This window comes from Gopherus flavomarginatus, chromosome 4 (assembly GCF_025201925.1).
Source record: "Gopherus flavomarginatus isolate rGopFla2 chromosome 4, rGopFla2.mat.asm, whole genome shotgun sequence".
Lineage (NCBI taxonomy): Eukaryota > Metazoa > Chordata > Testudines > Testudinidae > Gopherus > Gopherus flavomarginatus.
This window is the reverse complement of record NC_066620.1, coordinates 50092043-50113305: the sequence shown is the minus strand read 5'-3', so window position 1 is coordinate 50113305 and position 21263 is coordinate 50092043. Positions and strand designations below refer to the sequence as shown.

General features: G+C 38.1%; 1 protein-coding gene across 1 annotated transcript in view; it reads left to right on the top strand.

Moving 5' to 3' along the window:
- The window catches only part of USH2A (usherin), a 570592-nt gene that overhangs the window by 411767 nt on the left and 137562 nt on the right, over positions 1–21263 (top strand). Inside the window, exons 43-47 of the mRNA XM_050950274.1 lie at positions 2509–2672; positions 5175–5384; positions 6700–6902; positions 8879–8991; positions 15576–15774. Of these exons, the coding sequence (XP_050806231.1) occupies positions 2509–2672; positions 5175–5384; positions 6700–6902; positions 8879–8991; positions 15576–15774 (889 nt within the window). The remainder of the gene's footprint in view (positions 1–2508; positions 2673–5174; positions 5385–6699; positions 6903–8878; positions 8992–15575; positions 15775–21263) is intronic.

Below are 21263 nucleotides of genomic sequence, written 5' to 3'. Positions count from 1 at the left end.
GGGGAAACTGAGGCATTCATAGGAATCATAAAAATATTACCAAAATTCCCACGTTTGTCTCAGCTTCAATGGAAAGTGTTGTCATGATAACAGTAGGGAAAGGGAAAAATGAGACCTGAGTTCTGCTTCTCCTTATGCTACAGACTTATTGCATGATCTTTGACAAGTCATTTAATCTTGTGCCTCAGTTTTCCCATCTCTAAAGTGGAGATAATATTACCTGCCTTTGAATAGCATTTTGAGAACCTTCAGTGAAAGGTGCTACAGGGATCCAAGGTACTGTTGTTGTTGCTCCCTACGAGTGAAATCCTGGCCAGGATTTCACTCTGTGTGTGTGTGTATGTGTGTGTGTGTGTGAGAGAGTGAGAGAGAGAGAGAAAACATACATGTATGTGTCTGTGCATGCATTAATGAGGATTGTATATGGCCAAATTCTGCCCCTCAGATACACATACATGGCTCCCATCTACTTTAATGAGAGTTGTGTGAGTAACCCACAAGCAGAATTTGTCCCAGCAGAATTCAGTCTCTGTTCTCAGTCACACTGGTACATGTCTCTGGAGGAAGGGATATGCAGCCCGGGGCTGTAATAACATTTTACAGATTTTTTGGAACACTGGAAGATAATGCTAGGCATCTGTCCTTCTTCACCATACCCAGACTCCATCCTCTCTCTACACATGCAGCCTGCACAATGTAGAGACTGGAGGGGATGGGAGTGAAGGGAAAGTGTGACAGTCTTATGGGAGCATCCAAGCCCCATTCTGTACAAAGGGAAATACTTGTATAGTTGCCTATGCTGCAAGACCGAGCCATGTTTTAAACATCTGAAGACTGTTGCATTTAATAGGTTCCCTCAATAGATTCATCTGTAGTATGTATAGCACCAAAGAAGCCAACATTATGACCATGACTCTTCAAAGATAGTGGGGCTCTGCCTGCATCACTCTTTATGTACAAGAGCACTGTAACTTCCAAGGAAGTAGTATGGAACATGTGGCAATGAGAGGCAACTAGTGGGAGGGACACAAAGGAGCACCAGCGAAAGGATGCGTGACCCTCCCCCCCCATGACTCCTCCTGCCCCACTCCTCACATGACTCCTCCCTACCCCACTCCCCACGTGACCCCCCACAGCATGGCCGGAGGCTGCCTGGGAGAGTGCAGCCGCTGCGTGCTGCACCAGGCATCATGGCAGGAAGAAGAGAGGCTCTGGTTCCGCCTCTTCTCTGGCCCTGCCCCTTCATCTCCCTGACTACTAGCCTTGTCCCCTGCCCTGGCATTTTGGGGAGGGTCATGGGGCCCTTCAGGCCCCTCCCTCCCACAGGTCGCCATTGCAAATGACTGACATATTGGAGAGAGTAATTAGAATGCACTGATTGTAGCAGATGTTGCACCAGTTTTTTAAAAGTGCTCATCACCACAACTAGGGTCAGATTTTCAAAAGGTCTCAGCACCCACTAGCACCCCTGCTTTTCAATAGGAGCTGCTGAGGACTCAGCTCTTTTGAAAATGTGGCTATTTATTTAGGTGCCTAAATGAGAGTTGGTGAGTGCCAAGGTGTTTTCAAAATCTGGCCTGGTATCTGTATTAAATAACATGACACAGTACAGAAAGCGAGCACAGGAAATTCATATTTTTCCAATGCCGCCTCCACATATTGTATATTTGCTGTATCTTCCACTATCATGTTAATAGAAGTATATTTCATAGTGATGTTACTAAAATCAAGGGTGGATTAGAGTATCCTATCTTTTTCTGATTATACAGATTTTAATTGTTTTCTTGTTTTTATAATACAAATAACAGATTACAAAATCCTACATGTGTATATATATTGATATACCTTTTGAACAGCAGAAGAAACTATGGTGTGATAGTTATTTCCTCTATTAAATATACATTTGGCTTCTGACAATACCTCATGCATATGCTGAATATGTCAGAGTACAGTTCTGGAGGAAATTGTGGACTGGGTTTGCAATCTTATTCGCTAGCCCCTGGCCCAGATCTTCAAAAGTATTTAGGTGCCTAACTCCCATTGATTTCTTTGTTACATTTTGGGAGGGTTATTGCAGAAGGATAGCAAATGTATGAAGAATAGCTATCACAAGCTAGATTCTGGAACTTGACATTGAATTTCCAAAAAGGGGGGGGGGGGAAGCCTCATTGGATTAAATTTGGATCCAAACTTTGACAATTTGCCATTGCTGTAATTACATCCTGAATTGAGTAATAATGTCACACCACCTCAGAAATAATAAATACAAGGAAATGAAATATAGTATTTTGTATTTGTTAGCATGTTAGTGTTAGTCAAGTATTTCTACCAAACACACAACTATTCTATTATAGATTTTGTATATGCTGAAATAATGCAACAAGGTGGCTTTTGAGAAAAAGCAAGCTTTGTTTGACACAGCTGGAAGGACAATGCTAAATGTTTTGAATGTCTGTGATAAAATACATATTTTCTTCTTTTGTAATTATTATTTTAAAAATGTCTTAGGTACACAACATATGAGTATAAACTCATAGTACACAACGAGGTAGGATATACATCAAGTGAGGAAGTGATTGCTACTACGTTAGCAGGGTTTCCAGAGAAGGGGAGCAGCCTCACTGTGCAAACTCTTAATCATACGGCTATAGAAGTGGAATGGTCAAAACCAAGTAAGTGTACTTAGTATTTATTACGTTAATTAAATAATAACCTGTCATCAGTTATGGTGATCTGCATTGCACTGTCAGGAAACAAAATCCTTATCTTGATTAACTATTGCACTCAGTCTCTCTGAAAGGGCCCTAAAGAAAGCGGAAAGAACGTGAACATTTTGCTATTTTTTTCTTGGTCACATTTCTTTTTACTATACGTTATTTTAATGAGGGATAGGGAAAAAGAGAGAATTTAAGCTCTTGGAGGTTGTTTGAAATCTATAAAGAAAGAGTACACAGGGTTCTGTTATCTTTGTGTATATTTTCATCCCTTTGTATGAGGATTTACACATTCCTTCAGGATGAGTGAAAATCTCTGTGTCTACTTATTCACTTATGTTCTGCCTCTTAACATGAAGACCTACCATTACAGTGGTGGTAAACTTCATGCCTTACATGCAAATGATTTTGTAGGACTGACTTGCAATGCTCAATAAATACAGGCTCTTTGTTTTATAATTGCATGCCTGAAGTAAGCATGCTTATAAAACCTGACAAACCTAATAGATCTGAAGCAGCTCACTGAAGTTTCAATACCTTAGTAATCTGAACCTCTGACCTTCTACATGTAGGTAATGCAATCTGGTTTTATTTTCATTCATACTTCAAAAATTTCCCAGGTATCTATTTGTGAATGCAAAGGTTAAACATCAAGTGAGAGTCATTAATAGAAAGCCTGGTTGCATTATCATATTTTTTCATTGCTAAATATGTTACACTATGCAGATTAACTATTCTGTCTCCCTATGATGTTCCTTATTTTTGTAATATTCATTTTGAAATCATTCTCTTGGTTTGTCAGTGCCTAGGAAGACATGAAGATAACTTGCCCTGAGTTCTATTAGACTCTAACAATTGAGTAATTAGAGGCAAAATATACTGAGAATGACTGGCTTTTAGGGATGTAGAGCCTGATCCTACACCACTGAAATCAAAGCAAATGGAAGCAGGATCATGCCTTTAATTATGAACTTCTGCCACCAAACAGTGTGTAATCTGAAAACATCTATGTCTTCAACTTTTGATGATGTCATCATTTTATATCTCAGCAGGCTAGGTTGTGTTCTGGAAGAGCTATTGATATTTTGCCACTATCCTTCACTACCATGCAGTGTATCATAAAGTGATATGTTCCATTTCAAGCAATATATATCAGGCCTGGTCAAAACGTTTTTTTTAGTTTGCCAGCTGTGGAAATGGAGTATTGTGGCTAATCTGATCTGAAGTTGCATTGTTTATCGTTGAAAAGATAATTGCTCCCCCCCAAGTCACTAAATGAGAGAAAGTCTCAGGAAGTTTACAGGAGGTACATGGAATCGTGAGTTTCATAGCTGACCCTGTATAATGAATGTTCCTCTATCCTGCAGCTAGTGATAGTGTACTTGGTTCGGAAGCATAGACCTGTCTTCCTAACATTAGAGAAACATGTTAGTATTGGGGACAAGACACAATTCAGAGAGAAATATGGCTTATAAATGCATCTGTAGGAAAACAGCTTTATTGAACATATATACCCAGCATAAGATCGGCCATACTTGGTCAGACCAAAGGTCCATCTAGCCCAGTATCCTGTCTTCTGACAGTGGCCAATTGCCAAGTACCCCAGAGGGAATGAACAGAACAGGTAGTCATCAAATGATCCATTCCCTGTTGCTCATTCCCAGCTTCTGGCAAACAGAGGCTGAGGACACCATCCCTGCCCATCCTGGCTAATAGCCATTGATGGATCCATCCTCCATGAATTTATCTAGTTCTTTTTTGAACCCTGTTGTAGTCTTGGCCTTCATGACATCCTCTGGCAAAGAGTTCCAAAGGTTGACTGCTGCTATGTTAATGGTCTCAATACTAAAGGACAGATTCTCATTTATACTAAAGTCCCTTTCCACCTCTCTAACAATGTAAAGGAGCCTTTAAATGCACATAAATTACATTCACACCCACTTTAAGGTGACTGTGCACTGCCAGAGTGATGTGAAGGGGATTCGAATAAATAAGACTTAAGCCCTGTATCTTAAATTAGTACCATAGGAGAGCCTGATTCTGCTCCCCTCGCTCACCTCCTCTGTAAGGCTAGGCATAAAGCCTATGCACCACTTGGGTAGCAAATTTCACCTGTTAATTAGTACCTTACTCCGCAGGGAGTCCTATTAATTTTGATGGGGCTATTCGCAGAGAAATATACTAGTATATGCCAGTATATACCAGATAAGTAAAGATGCAAAATCAAGCAATGAAGGTTTGAGGCAAGTATGGAAGAATACTATTATTTCTGTTTATATGGGGGCAATTTCTGAAGAATAATGTAGTGTTTTTAATAAGGGTAGATATCAAGGAACATTGTTTAGTCAGCAAAACAAATTCCATTGATAAGAACGTGTATTTTCCATTTGATAACAGAAGTCTACTGAATATGTACCCTTTAATCTCCCAGACATTTATTGATGTTTCTTTCTTTCCCAGCACTGCAAGATTTGCAAGGAGATGTTGAATATTACATCCTCTTCTGGAACTCCACTACATATAACAATTCTCTGAGCATCCAGGCCAATGTAAACTATGCTGTCATTGGCGACTTGCATCCCAACACAGAGTATCAGGTTTTTGTTCAAGTTTTCAATGGCGTCCACAGCATCAACAGTGAAGTGGTGAACGTGACTACTTCAGATGGAGGTTGGTTCATCCTGAAAGCAGCTTGGCTTAAAATCTGAGAATGCAATTGATTGAGTTTTGTTTGGGTTGAGATCAGTCATCCTTTCATTATAAAAATTTCCAGTATAAAAAGAAAAAGGGCTAAAACGCTAAAATGCTTAAGTGCTAGTTGTCATCAAGTGGCAGATCAATAAAATGTCCCACTGAGACAGAAGCACAAAGCTCTAATAGCAGATATTAACCCAGTTTGTTCTCCTCTTCCTTTGTGTACTACGATCTATGTACACTGTATTTGGAATGGAGTTCATGTCAATAAATGGTGAAATTTAAAAACAATTAATGGTTTTTAAAAAGATTTGCTCTGTGAAGCGGTGTGCTTTTGACATGACAGTCAAATGCAGGACCTTTCCTGAGTCACCAGAAATGTAAGGTGCAAGTTCAGCCTCTAAGAAAATTTCCCTATGAGTCATTTCCAAGCCAGTTGGCTGGCGGGGGAGAAAAAAAAACACTTGTGAATCTGAAATGTATTTGGAATGGTCTTTCTAATCTTTTTGGCTTTATAAAGTCTCATTATAAACATTATAATATCATTATCTCAGAAGCAAGTGTTCCAGGTCATTAGCAAAGCACTTTAAGTGAGGATTCCATTTCCTTGGTGATGCCAAAGGTCAGCACCTTTTGTTTATAAAATAGAATTGATCGCAAGGGCAATTTTTCAACTGGTTAAGATGGGCTCTTAGGATAAAAATAGGTCTTTGCATAGTTATTTCTGACATGCTTTAATAATTGTGTAATTTAACGCTAAGGAAGTTTTTTTTTTTTAGCATTAGACTTCATCATTGCCTACAGTAATCAACATTCAAAACCATTTACATAATGACAATATTGCATATTACTTCATATTGCTTGACTTACAGGGCTCAGAACATCAAAGAATTTGTCACTTTCCACCAGACGCAGTGTATTTTTGTGTTAGTTTTTGCTTGAAAAACAAAATTGCATCTTTTTTGAGAGGGGATGGGGGGCATAAAAATAATAACTGTGTGTTGGCAGTACAGATGTGTGAATAATTTATCATCATATCCCACTGGTCACATACCATTGAAGATTAACACTATGCTGGTGGTATAAAGCATTTTACCACCAACTCTCATGGTTTCTAACTGAGAGTATAATAAGCCAATTTACAGAGAACTACAGACTGTGATAACTTCATCAGAGGAAAGCAGATAAGCAGCGAACCCTTTGCTAAACCTAAATACTAATCTGCATTTGGTTAAACAAGTGCTTTTACAGAGACAGCTGGAGTTTATTCAGTTTCTTCCTTTATTTCTAGAGCCTGAGGGCATGTTCCCTCCAGAGGTTGTCATCATCAACAGTACAGCTGTACGTGTCATCTGGACATCGCCTTCAAACCCAAATGGTGTTGTCACAGAGTATTCTATCTATGTAAATAATAAGCAGTACAAGACTGGAATGAATGAACCTGGGTCCTTTCTTTTAGGAGACTTGTCTCCCTTCACTATATACAATATACAGGTCAGAACAATTTTGTTTTGCAGGCTCTGCAACTTGTATTAATTTTACATAAAATATGTGTAGTTCAGGACAGAATTGTGAATATGGGGACACACACGTCTGTATGGATACAGGGCTGGAAGTGACCCCTCTCTCTCCCTCTGTCTCTCCATTTCTCTGAGTCAATGATAGAGAGATGAATACCTTCCGTGGATGTTTGTATCTTTATATAAAAAATACTAATGCGCAAATAATATATATATATTATTTATTACTATTATATAATATTAGAGACAGTATAGATCAGTTCATATATGTATTTGTAGACATGTATTTTACACACACACATTTATTTTCAGCATAATTTTGGGTCCATATACAATTTTCATATTTCTTCTTTTCACCCTCAGAACTCCATTTGATTTCGCCTAAATTCCATATGCTATTACATTAGCAAAGCCCCAGTATATATATATTACAAGGAGGAAAAGAGTCTCCTCCTACTCATTAAAAGAGAATTGCCATTGTTTTAGAAACATCAGGCATGCATAATATATCAGCACAGAGAAATAATGATATTGCATTTGTCATCCTTTTTTCATCTTTTTTCCCCCTCCTCTTTCTGTGGAAGAAGCAGCACTGAGCCATGAAATCATAATGGTACTTTCTTATGCTGTTGAGAGCAACATCTTTTTCTTTCTGTCTGTCTCTGACTCCATCTCTTCAGGTATATATCAAAAGTCAAAATGCTGTAGGCATTTCCTAGAATATAAGCTCAAGGAAAAACAGATATTTATCTATTTAGTGAATTGTATTGATACACTTTAGAAAGTGCAGTTTGCTGGCTCCTAATTGTAACTAGTCCAGACTTAGGTTGCATTATGTATGGAAAGGTCTTGGCAGTAGTCATGTATACTCTGTTCTAAAATTTGCATCCAGTTACTACATGCCATAAATAAATGTCACAGGCAGGCACTCCATAACAGATCTCTATGTTCCAGCCCCTCTGTAACAGCAAACCTCCATCCATGAATACACATATGACTTTCCCAATGCTTCTTGGAAACACATTTGTCAATAGTAATGCAAATTCAGAGTACTGCTGCACTTATGGACTCTCAGTATTAATATACCATAGCCACTTTCTGTTGCTTGCAATATTAATTGTTTTCCTCCGTAGCACTTCAGCTTTCTCAGTCTTTGTATTGGGCCAATGTTCAGAACAATCTACTAGGTAAAATCAGACTATTCAGCTGGGATCTTTTTTGGATGTATCATTTCGCCCTCCCCACCATGCACCTTGGAAACAACATTATCTGGATGTGTGTCTGTCTGACTGCTTATCTTCATGTATGAGCTCTTGTTTGTTTCTGCCTCTGTGTATTGCATGACCTCTCTGTTGCTAATGTAGGGGTGACATTACCATTCTTCACTTGTCATCTTTCTTCTATCTATTTAGATTAGTCTCAGGAATTGAAGGAGTAGGTGGTTATTTTCTTGTGAGATTTTTAATACCAAAATATATTATTTGTATAGGATTTTTCATCTTCAAAGTACAGTACAAACATAAAATAAACACCCTTGTGAGGTAAAATTCCCCACGTTTTAGAGAGAAGAATCTGATAGACACTGGAAGATGAAGTGACTTGTTTTAGGCCAGACAAGAGATGAGAGTCAAAATGAGAATTTAGAAGTTTTTGATCTCCTAGTTCATAGTGTTTCTCAACATTATGTGCCAGAGTCTACTGTTACGAACATCAATACAAACCTGCAGTAACTGTATTGATTCCTTTGTAACTGAGAGCAGAAGTTAGCACCAGATATATAAATATAGTCATACCCAGGACAATAAAAGAGCACAATATCTGAGCACTTATCTTAAAATTATATTTTCCTGGTTATGTAGAATTCAGTGATCAGGAGGAAGGCTAAACAAGTAACAGTGTTAGTTAACTTCTGCAACTGGATTTTTACAAGTATCATTCTTTTGCACCCAGGTTGAAGTCTGCACAGCGTACGCTTGTGTGAAAAGCAATAAAACCCAAATTACAACTGTGGAAGATGAGCCAAATGATCTGTCAGCACCCATAATACACATCCTCAGTCCAAGGTACTGTACTGTATTTGTTTTTCCTACTTGTAGCCACAGTGAAAAATATAATTTGAGGATATGTTCCTTCATTTCAGAATAAGGAGCATTAGAAAAATTAAAATATAGTTATAAGATCTTCCTAATTTCTTTGCTAGCAGTGGTCACTTTTGCTATTAGAGTTAGGCCAGCTGAGCTACTGAAAAAAACCCTCTCGTATTTAGCTGGCTGCATGTACCTGGTTATTGGTCATCAATTTGTGATATTACTGAATAAGAGCCAATAAAAATGTAAGGCAGCTAAATGAAGGGATGTGGGAGAATGAAAATCATCAAACTTACCGTTCGGTAAGGGGAGGGGAATGAATGTGGAAAAGAACCATTTGACACTGATAGTGGAAGCTAAGGTAACTGTGAGAGAAACGGTCACACATCATGACAATAAGAATTAATAAACCATCTTAAAAGGTGTGTTTGTCTGTGCCTCCTGTCTGTTTTCAATCTGTGTCTTCTCTCCCTCTCTCCCCCACTCATGGACAAACTTTTTAACAGTAATAATAGTGCCAGGCTAGCAGACTCCAGAGGCAGCCAAGTAGTGACATACATAGTAATTCTTTTCCTTAAAAGAACCATGGTGGGAACTAACATTTTCCAAAGGAGGCTATAAGTAGTGGACATACATTGCCAAAACCTTTATCAAAATTACACCAACCATAAAACAGCCTCCTGCTTGTTAATGTGATTTTATTACACTTCTGGGCATGGAGGGCCTGTTAGCTATTTTTCTTTTGCAGAAACAACAAAATTATCTTTTAAATATGCCTCTACCCTAATATAACGCTGTCCTTGAGAGCCAAAAACTCTTACTGCGTTATAGGTGAAACTGCTTTATATCGAACTTGTTTGATCCCCTGGAGTACACCCCCCGCCTCACCTCGAGCGCTGCTTTACCGTGTTATATCCAAATTCATGTTATATCAGGTCGCGTTATATCGGGGTAGAGGTGTAACTAAAATCTAATATCTAAGCCTTCAGAAATGGTCAGCAGAATGGATTTACTCTCCCAATATTTAAAAGGAATTTCTGTTTGCTGTTTATCATTTCTACATTTTCCTTGAATTCTATATTTGTCTCTGAATAAGGTAATCATTGGGTGAAATTAAGCTTGCTATTTTTCTGTCATACATACAAAGCTTGTTTGATGATAAGAACTCAATTCAGGATCTCATCTTGTGCCCTTGGCTTTAACTTTATGTATGCCTTTGTCTGTACTGCAAACACTTATGTGTGTTTCTGCTATTATTTACAAACTAAATATGTCATAACACATGAGAGCAAAAAGATCAGAAATACCTTCCAATTTTATAATCTGTTCAGCCAGAAACAGACTGTTTCTACATTGCCTTTCCCTACATGTCATATTATCATCAGCTGTTCTTATATCCCAAAAGAATACTAACTACTGATCGATTGCCCGGACATGTCTGGCCGTGGCCTACATGTGCCCTGGGTAGTTCATTTATTTGCCACGGTGGATTTGCTAGAGTGGAATTTAATCAATAGCTAATTCATTAATTCTGGTCTTCAAATATGTAGGGACTGTGCAGTATAAAAATGGCTGGCTGGCTTCAGCTTTGATTGAAATATGACAAACACAGCAGCTGACAGCTTCAGCAGGTGCTGGACTGAATATGAATTTTTCTTATTTATCCTCCATAAAGGATTAAGCTTAGGGGGAAAATTCCAGTTTGTATAAACAAAAGGATATTTTAATATGTATCTGCCAACAGACCAAAAAAAAGGCATTTCTAGAGTGTGGGCTCATGAGAAGGCTCAGATATAGCACAGATCATGCAGTTTATTGTCCTTAATTGGAACCCTGGCAGTTTCTCCACTTCTGAATCAGTTTCGGGGGCTGTATTATTGATGAGAAAGCTGTAGGATAATGTCTTTGTAGCACTCACAAATAATTGTTTTCAAATTTGCCTCCAGGTGCTGTATGACATAAATTATAATTTCACCCACCAACTTTTTAGAAGTCTTTCTGATAACAGCTCTATCCAGGCTGTTCTAATGAAGGTTATACCACCATCACCATTATGAATACCGTCTTCCCCCACCACCTCCAACAGTTAGTAACTCAGCTTCAGGCTGAAACTTGGCACAAAATGTTACAGTCCAACATTTATTCTTTTTTTTTTAATGCCAGTCTTGAAACACAAAACAGTATGGAACCCATTCGTGAACTCCTTGTTCATTTTTCTTATTCAGTCATAATTCCCATTGCAATCAAGGGTGCAGTTTGCCTGAGTAAGGCACTTAGGATTAATCCCTATGTGAGAGCATTTCATTTCAGTACTAGAAGCATGCAGCTCTTCTCTCACCATGCCATGCACTTTCCATCTGCCCACTGGTTTGGGTAGTGGACTAATCACTTTGTTTTGAAAATCAGTTTTCGCTTTTTAAAAAACAAATCTTTCTTTCTTTCTATCTTTTTCAAAGGTGATAAACTCAGCCTTCCAAAAAAGTACATAATGGCTGTGTTGCTTAATAGCAACTCTGACCATTCCAGACAAGTAAGGGACAGTGCCGATGAACCTTATTGGGGGTTCTATTCTGTTCTGAACTAAGAGGTTGGTGGTTGTGATAAGGAGCCTGCGGGTTAGGGGCTACACTACAGAGAAATCCTCAGAGCTGTCTGAAAGAAAAGAAAAGCCCTTTAGGTGCTTCTGGGGGAAGCAGAACTTACAGATGCACATGTGGATTATAGAGCTACTGCATCAATCCAGACCATGACAAATGAGTAAGAATTATCCTGAGGATCTGTGATCTTCAAGCTAAAAATTCTCTAATAATAAATACTTAGCTGTATAGCACTTATCACCTGTTGCTCTTAAGGAGCAAAGCACTATTTACCTGATTCACAGTCCCAACAAGTCTGTGTCTTGGTTATTGTGTGTCGTATTGTGTCCCTAAATATCTAAGTCCTGTAGTCCTTGATACAAAAGACTCCCTCTGCTATGAAGAAGTGATGGTCTAGAGAGACAATAATTCAATATATATGATCCCTAATTAGGAATTTATTTTCCCCAATGATCATTACTGGTAAGAATACTAACAGTGTTCCCCTCTTTTACCATTTTATTGTGAATCTCATAATTTTTGGTATTTTTCTTAAGCTCCTCACTCCCAAAGTCAGTTGATTATGTGAGAATCTTAAGATTTCTTTTTTTTTTTTAAGTAAATGTCTAGCCCTCATCCTTGAAGAGAAAAGCTTAAAATATGAACCCTAAAGACTCTAACATTAGAACCTCCAAATTACTTGTTTTTAAATCTCATAATGTTTAAAACAAACTTATGATTTTGGGCATGGGTGGGGTTGGCTTATGATTTTTGGATCCTTAGGGTGGTTGATACTATAATAATCAAACTCCTAATAACTAGAGCTGATCAAAATTAAGGTATTTCAAAATTTTGTTTTATTCTCTATGGAGACAAAAAATATTGAAATATTTGTAGAATGGAAAATTCTGAAAATGTTTGATTCAGAAATGTCTGATTAAACGTTTCTGATTAAAATGAAATATTTCAACATTCCTGAATCAAAATGTTTTGATTTGTTGAACTAATCAAAACACGTTGTTGAGGTCAGTTTGAAATTAATATGTCCTCCTGAGGTGCTTCAGTGCCTCCTGGGAGTTGTAGTTCTGGTGCCTCATGCCAAGATTCTCTTCTATTGGTCAGGCTCCCCAGCTGGACTATATCTCCCATAAAGCATGGGTCCCTGGTTCGATCCTTAGTGCATTAGCAAAGATGACAGCTGTTATATAAGTGGGGGCTGAACTCAGCTGTTGGGGATGAGTTTCCTCTGTCCAGAGGAAATGTGTAAACCACAGAGACTGACATCCCCATCTGTGCCAATCCAGAGGATCTGATTCTGTTACAGCTCCCAACTACAGAGTCTGGCTCTTTAGCTCAAGCAGTGGACACTCAAGAATCTATAGCTGTGGAGGCCCCCAGTTCAGTCTCTGGTGTGGTGGCCAAGGTGACATTTGTTACACAAACACAAAGCTTACGTGTAATGTAAGTCCTATGTAGACACTGCTGAATATAAATCTGTCTTAAGTGGTGCATAGTCCTTATCTGGGTCGTCTGGACAGGGGTAAATTTCACCTGAAAAGGACACACTGAAGGACGTGAGCATGGCTGAAACAAATTTATTAAAGAATTTGGGCAAGCATTTGCAGAGTTATTTTAAATAATATTCACTTAGCTATAGTTGTATCTGTGTAAATATAATAATAATAGCGTGCTTGCTTTTTAAACAGTAGCATACATTGAGCCCTATCTAAGAAGTAAAATGCTCAAACCATTGTACGATGTTTTAGACATGTGATTCCGATTGACTTTAGTGAGAAATGTGACTTGCAAACCTGTAAAACCCTGCACAATGCTTTGAAAATTTACCCCGAGGGTCTGAGTGAAACTCTCAAACACAAAATCATTCAGCAGTATGGCTAGAAATGTTGGCTTTGCCATGGTTCTGCAGTGTGCAAAGACTGGAAGAGTCACAATGGTATGAATAAAGGTTGAAGTGCTAGCCTTTTTTTCTTTTCTTTTCTTCTCCTCTCTTCAGCTTTCTCTGTATATTTTCCTGCTTTTGTGAGTTTAAAGCAGATCCTGGAATGTTACTTGAGTGTAGGGAGGTTTTTTTCGATAGTTGAATATGCAGTGAATACAAAATAGCCATCTACAGAATGTGGAATTAATTCAGTGAGTCAGATGAAGACCTCAGAATAATAATGGTGACTCTACAAGTCACCTATGAAGTTATTCCTTCATAGGTGACATTAATTCTCTCTCTGCAGATGCATATTGCTATGTGTGTTCCTCTGTTTATACCTCAAGGAAGTGAAATAATAGTGCACTGTTATTTTTATTCTGTGAAGATGTCAAAGCTTATCTCAGCTGCTATTGTTTGAGTGTAACTGTCTTGGTTTATATTAATGCTAATTTATGATGTCACTGGCATTCTGACAGTGGCTGTGTAATTGGGCTATGGAGATTTTTAAAAAAATATATTGTGGGAATAGTAAGTACTAGACAATTTTATATACAGATAGGAGAACTGGTATGTAGCAGTAATCCTGCACTTCAATCCATTACTTAAGTGAGAATGTCGTCTGATGTACAGCGAGAGAAACACAAAACAGCCTAAATACATGTAAAGTGGTGATCATAATTGTGCTAGAATATGAAACTTTAATAACATTTTCATTCTAAATATCTATGTGAAAAATGTTTTAACATGAGTTTTTTTAGGGGAGAGGGTTTCTTATTCCTTTTAGTGGCAATTTTGAGATCTTTCCTTTGGAAAAATAGAATGCTGTTTTTAGTAATGCTGGATCTGATTCTGGAGACAATAGTCCATGGATACTGCAGTGTTCTACAGACTAGACTGATTTTTTTCCTTTAGTCCTCCTATCTGTATATAAAATTCATTTTCTTCTAAACTGGATAGTCTGATGCTAAATATTGAAACCAAGGACTGAATTGTGCCTTGTAGGCACTATGTTGGATATAGTGCAGAATCACACCTTTCACACAGGAGATCCAGAAGCCTTGAATCCTTCATACTATACACACTTCTTTTTCACTTCTCGCTTTATTTCGTAATGAAAGAAATTCAAACTTAGAAAGAGAAATATTGCTTACTGAGACACATTCTAAGTCTGAAGTTTTTAAAATTCATCATGTTGAGTTAAGTATCAGAGGGTAGCCGTGTTAGTCTGAATCTGTAAAAGCAGCAAAGAATCCTGTGGCACCTTATAGACTAACAGACGTTTTGGAGCATGAGTTTTCGTGGGTGAATACCCACTTCCTCAGATGCATGTTGAGTTATGTCACCACCAAAAAGATAAAATCAAACAATTTTGCTAACGCAGAAAAAAGATACATATTTTTTCATTCTTATCTAACTCAAAGGGCTCAACACATTGTTTTTGGTTGTCTTTAATTCTCCAATGAGGAGGGGACAATTAGAAGACATTTCAGACCAAAAGGAATTATTTTGTGAAAGTTATTAACAAATGAAAAGATTGGTTTACAATGGAATGTCTATCTCAGCTTTGGCAATGGTGCTAGTACCTGATGCTACAATACATCCTAGAGTCATAGAAGCTGGAGATAGGAAATATCTACTGTATTAGGTCTTCTATACTTATTCTATATCAAACTGGACAAAATGCTAGAAAATGTTCTGTAAGGAAAAATCTTATGTTAGCATATACGTAGACTGGATGATCTAATTGGTCCTTTATATCTCTAAGTTTTTAGGTGCTTTGTCCAGTCCATGTAAGGAGTTCATTTTCCCAAATATTATCAATTTTTTCTAGTTTACTACTTTTTTGGCTATTAAAGATTTTGTTAATTTGACAATTTAGAAGGGGATTTTTGACACTTTTACTAATTCCACTCTATATGACCAATATAACAAGAAACTACTGGCGACTTCTAAATTAATGTGAATATCAGCAGAAGCTCAACTAAAAATAGAAATATTAAATTAATTGTTGTACCAAACATTAATTATTCTATTTACTGTAGATCTCTTCAAATTGACTGGGCATCACCAGGACAACCGAATGGCATTATTCTTGGATATGATCTCTTACGTAAAGCCTGGCGGCGATGTACTGCAGCCCAGCAGCTACCAATGAACCAAAGCAATAGACCATGCCTATCACTGGAATGTAAGATACATGAAAACATCTGTGGAGACCTGTGCTATCATCCAGAGTCTAAGGTACTTGCAAATTGCATATATTTAACTTAATAGTCAAATGGAAAATCATATATCTAGAATCAAAAAATGCAGAGTGGAAAGCAGCGATGCTGAAAAATGTTTAGGGGTCATAGAGGACAAACAACTTAACATAAGCTCCCAGTGCAATGTTGTGGTGAAAAGGCTAATGTGATTCTTGGAAGTGTGAAGAATAGAGAGTAGAAATAAGGAGGTGATTTTTACCTCTACATACAGTATTGTTGAGAATGATACATACTGTATCCAGCTCTAGTGCCCACATTTAAGTACCTTTACAGGGAAAAAATATGAGGTACTAAAGGGCTCTTTAACCTATGGAGAAAGGCATAACAAGAACCAACTCCTGGAAATTAAGTTAAGCCAGACAAATTCAAATTATGAATGAGGCGCAGTCTTTGACAATAAGTGATTAACCATTGGAACAAACTACCAAGGAGAGTGGTGGATTCTTCACTTCTTGATGTCTTCAGATCAAGGCTGGATGCCCTTCTGGAAGAGATGTTTTAGTCAAACATAAGTTCTTGGGCTTTGCAGGCATCAGTTCCATGGGTGAAGTTCTGTGGCCTTTGTTGAAAAAGGTCAGACTAGATCACCTAATGGTCCCTTACAGCCTTAAAATCTATGGTTATATGAACCCTTTTTCTCTGAGAAATTTTCCCAGGAAAAGTATAAACTCCCTCTACTACAATTTATCCTAATCAGAAGAAATCCTGTAATTAACTAGCTAGTGTATGTGTACCACTGGTTTGAGTGGATACAATCAGAACTGCTCAGAGGTGTGTTAAATACTTTATACTGCAAATAGCTAAAGGAGATACTTTATTAGCTCAGGTAGTAAGGGACTGTGCTTTTTGAAGTATATGAAGATCTAAGTCCTTTCAGCACTGTCACTATGAAGTTCTAAGTAGTCATAGTGTGAAGCATAGAGACCATAGTGAAGTTTCTAGGTTTGCAATTACACTGTAGTACACATGTCTATTTGAAAAAAAACCTTTGGGGAAAGTCATGAAGTGAAGCTTAAAGCTTTGTGGTGTACATTTATCTCTTATCATTCATAATAATTTTCATGACAAATATTAGTTTATTGGGATGATTAGGTGCCTTTCAAATTCTTCCTTGATTGAATGACTTGATTCTGCTTTACAGCAAATCTATTTAGATTCAGGTACAAGTGGATGGTTGTTTACATGACAATAATGAGCAACTCTGAATGGAACTATCATGATTTATCAGGAATATTTTTAAATTATGGCCATTTGCAGATTAATCAGTTGCTGTTCAGGAGTTGGATCAATAGTGCAGCCAGACAGCAGGAGTCTGTAAATGGTTTTTATTGACAAATGAGGTAGAAAACTCTTAGTTTGAGGGTAAGATTTAATGTAATGAAATAATGTCGCTATTTGTCAACAGCATCATCCTGTGTTCAGTGTCTAAAGCTAACTGTGTATTCACAAGATTCACTGTCAGAGGAGACAGTAATTAAGAAAGTGAGTTATTTGAGGGATTCAGATCAAAATATAAATTATTCCAGCTGACATAGGTTTAGCTTTGGATTCAATGGAGTGCCATGCGCCTAGCGTTTGTGAAACCTTACTGCTGACTTATGACCATGATTTTGTTTGGAAATGTAAATGAATTTATGGGGGGGTTTATTTGTTAATTTTTAGAAACAAATGTAAATATTTAATAAAATGTAGCATGTGGATTATTTTAATACTTCCAGGGATGATATAAAGAAAAAAATATGTATCTACTCCTTACCTATGCTACTTAGACTGAATTATTTGCGGTTTACTTTGTTTTTCTTCACTCAGTTTTCGCTGACTTTTAGGATGGAAAATTTCAGTCTCCTAGAGAGAGAGATACAAGGTGGGTGAGGTACTATCTTTTATTGGACCAACTTCTCTTGGTGAAAGAGACAAGCTTTCAAGCTTATACAGAGCTCTTCCTGAGGTCTGGGAAAGGTATTCAGAGTGCTGCAACTAAATACAAGGTGGAACAGACTGTTTAGCATATGTAGTTAGTACATTCCAAGGTGAAGTGTCTCAATAACACTTTGCCAGTCATAGGATAACGAGGAGAGGCGAGGGGTAGTGGATTTGTAACCAGATATAAGTTGTAACCAGATATAAATCTGGTGTCTTTATTAAGACCATGATTTTTAGTGTCTAACAAAGTTATGAGTTTAAGCTCCCAGGCTCATCTTTGGAAAGTGTTGAGCTGGTTTCCTTTAAGGACAAGGACTGAGAGGTCAGATAAGCAGCGATGGCTTTTTGAAAAGTGTTTGCCCATGGGTGATGTGGTGGTTTTCTCTTTTATCATTTTTCTGTGTGAATTAATTGGAGTGTAATGATTATTTGGCTTCACCCACATAGTTGCTATTGGGGCATTTAGTACACTGGATGAGGTATAGCATATGTTGTGATAGACCCAAAGAAGAGCTCTGAGTAGCTCTCTTTCATCAACAGAAGTTGGCCCAATCAAATATATTATCTCACCCATCTTGTTTCTCTAAGATCCTGGGATCAACATGGCTACAACACTTCAAACAGTCTTTTATAAATACTTGCATTTTTTATGTTTTAAATACATCTTTGTTAGTTTTATTTTTCTGCTGTGGTGTTCATAGCAGAACTAACTGAGCACCTGACAAACACTAATACATTTAGCCTCATAACTGCCTTCTGAGGTAGTTACCCTCCTGTGACAGACAGGACACTTCATGTTTGCAAGCACTACTGTTATTTCCTGAGTCCACTCCACCAGAGGTTGTATTACTTATTGTTTGCACTTTGGTAGTGCTCAGGATTCCTAGAAGACTCTCTTTTTTCTTCAGGATTTGGTCCTATTGAGCTAGGTGCAGTACAAGCATTTATTACTATTAGTGTGGGATTAGGGCCCTGGGAGTAATTTAAAATAGACAGTGACGGAGTGCTAGCAGCCTAGAGCTGACCCAGCATTCTGGTCACTAAGGTACTAACCATCCCTACCCCCTAGAATGGATTTAAGGTTGGGGGAGGATGCGTGCTTAATGGCTTAATTAGGCAGGAAGCTGATAAGCTAATACATATGTTCACACTGGGATAAAAGATCAACAGCATGGCTGCAGCTGGCCCCTGGCAAGATGACTTGGGCTGGAGGATTTGGGGCTTCAGGGCTATAAAACTGCAGTATAGGCATTGGGGCTCAGGCTGGAGCCCTGACTCTGAAACCATGAAGGTATGGGTCTGAGAGCCCAGGCTCCAACCCGAGCCCCAGTGCCTACACTGCAATTTTTAGCCATGGGTGGGGTTTTTTGTTTTCTAATCGCCGTGTAGACATACCCAATGACTGCAATCAGCCCGTCAGCTGGGAACAGGGAGGAAAGTACAAGGGCGGAAGGCTGGAAGGGGGCCATAGGAGACAGGATATCGAGAAGAGGAGATCTTTCCCTCTCCCTCCCCAGAGAGTGGGCAAAGAGGGAAGTTTATTTCTAATTGTATGTCTCTGCCTGAGGTTGTACTGGTGAACTAGTGGAGAGGACTCCATAAATAACACAGTGGTGCTTACAAATGTGGAAGTGCCCAGGAAGTTTCAGGTGGTCCAAAGGGCAAAGACTGCCATGTCACATAGACCTATATAAAATATCAATTAATTCATGCAGGTGACTAGATGAAAATATTGTCCCCTTATCTTCTCTACTGTGGATACTCATCACAAACCAGTGCTTGGCCTGCAGTAATACAGATTGCCAACAGTCCCGAAGGGCCTGTGGGAATCACCATGGGACACTCTATCACCACTTTATACTTTTGAATATAGCTGGATGAAATTTTTCAGCTGAAACTTTTTTTGAGAAAAAAATGCAGGTTCCGGTTGATAAAACTTTAATTGATTTATGTTGTTTCAGCAAATTATTTTGGTTGAAAAAACAAACAAACCAAACAACTCCTAAAAAAAATTTCTGAAAAAGTCAAAACATTTCATTTTGACATTTTATAAATTAAATGTTTTGATTTTTCCTGTTTAGAAATTTCCTTTGCTTTTTTTTTTTTTTAAGTTTTAAAATGCCTGAAATCAAAATGAAATGTTTAATTTCAGATTGAATTAAATGTTTTGTTTGGCCTGAAACCTAAAATGTTTTTTTCCCAACTTTTCAGTTTGCCAAAAATTCTGGAAATTTTTGATTTGGGGTTGATTGAAAACAGTTTTTCCCTATGATTTTTTTTACAACTGTTAGCAAACCAAAAAATCCATGATTAAAACAGCTCTAATATGAATGTCCAACAAGGGGCATGTCCTGCCCATTCTGCTTCTGAAATGCAAATAACACTCCCAACATATTGATGGCGTTCTGTTGCCTTCCTCTGAGCCAGGCATCCACATAAAGTTTGGCCACTGATGAAAGAGTGGGCCTGCGTGTGAATGATTTGGGGGGACAATATCCACACAAGCCAATTGGGGCACAGCTAAGTCTGAAAGGGCTCTGATTAAATGGGTAATGAGACTTTGAAGAAGACCTGTGGATTTTCAAATGCAGTTGTCACGATTGCTGTGCTTCTGAGTTCTTCCTATGGCACCCTCAGAGGCTACCCTGTTGAACCACATTTGAATCGTTCTTTTTCCTCTCACTCTCCTTCAAGTGAAACCTGGTTACTTCATACCCTCCCTCCTAAGCCAAAATCAGCTTTTCCCAACTCCTCTTGCTCCCTTTTGCATAAGGCTCAAGTACTTCAGCCAACACTTGCCTCTTGACCCACATCTGCTTGCTCAACAGCAATCAAATAACTTTGGTCACAGAAACCCCATGCTGAGCTGCAGTCTTCTCTTTCCATCTCCTTCCACTCCCTTTCATATGGGCTTTAACTAGTGGTAATTGGGGCAAACATTGGCAAAGTCATCTCTGAAATATGGCATGGAATCTCCCTCAAGCAAGCTGGCATTTCACTCCTTTTATTAATTGTATATTTTATGCAAGAGACAATGGGCCTGATTTTTCTCTCACACCAGTTTTATTCTGGTGTAATTCCACTGATTTAAATGGGATTATGCTTGATTTGTACAGGTATTAAGTGAGAGGACAATCAGTCCATTTGTATGTAATTAAATTGGAGATCCAGTGGTATGTATTAACATTTTTCCTTAACTGTTGATCAAAGGGTGACATTTTGCAATATCAGTTTGGTTGCTATGGGACACTGGAACAAAGGGGCTGTATTCTTTGTTCCTTATATACAAAATAAGAGTGTTAAAACACAATTCCACCCCCAACAAAGAAGCCCGCACTTCAGTAATAGGAATACAATGTGTCAAACAATCTTTTACTCTGTGTGAGTCACTGTTTAATTCTAAATCCATGCACATGCAAAGGACCATGAATGAGGTAGTTTAGAGCCTCATCCAAAGCCCATTGAAGTCATTGGAAAGACTCTCATTGACTTCAATGGGCTTTGGATCAGGTCCTAAGTTTAGTCCTATTTAATTTGTTCTGC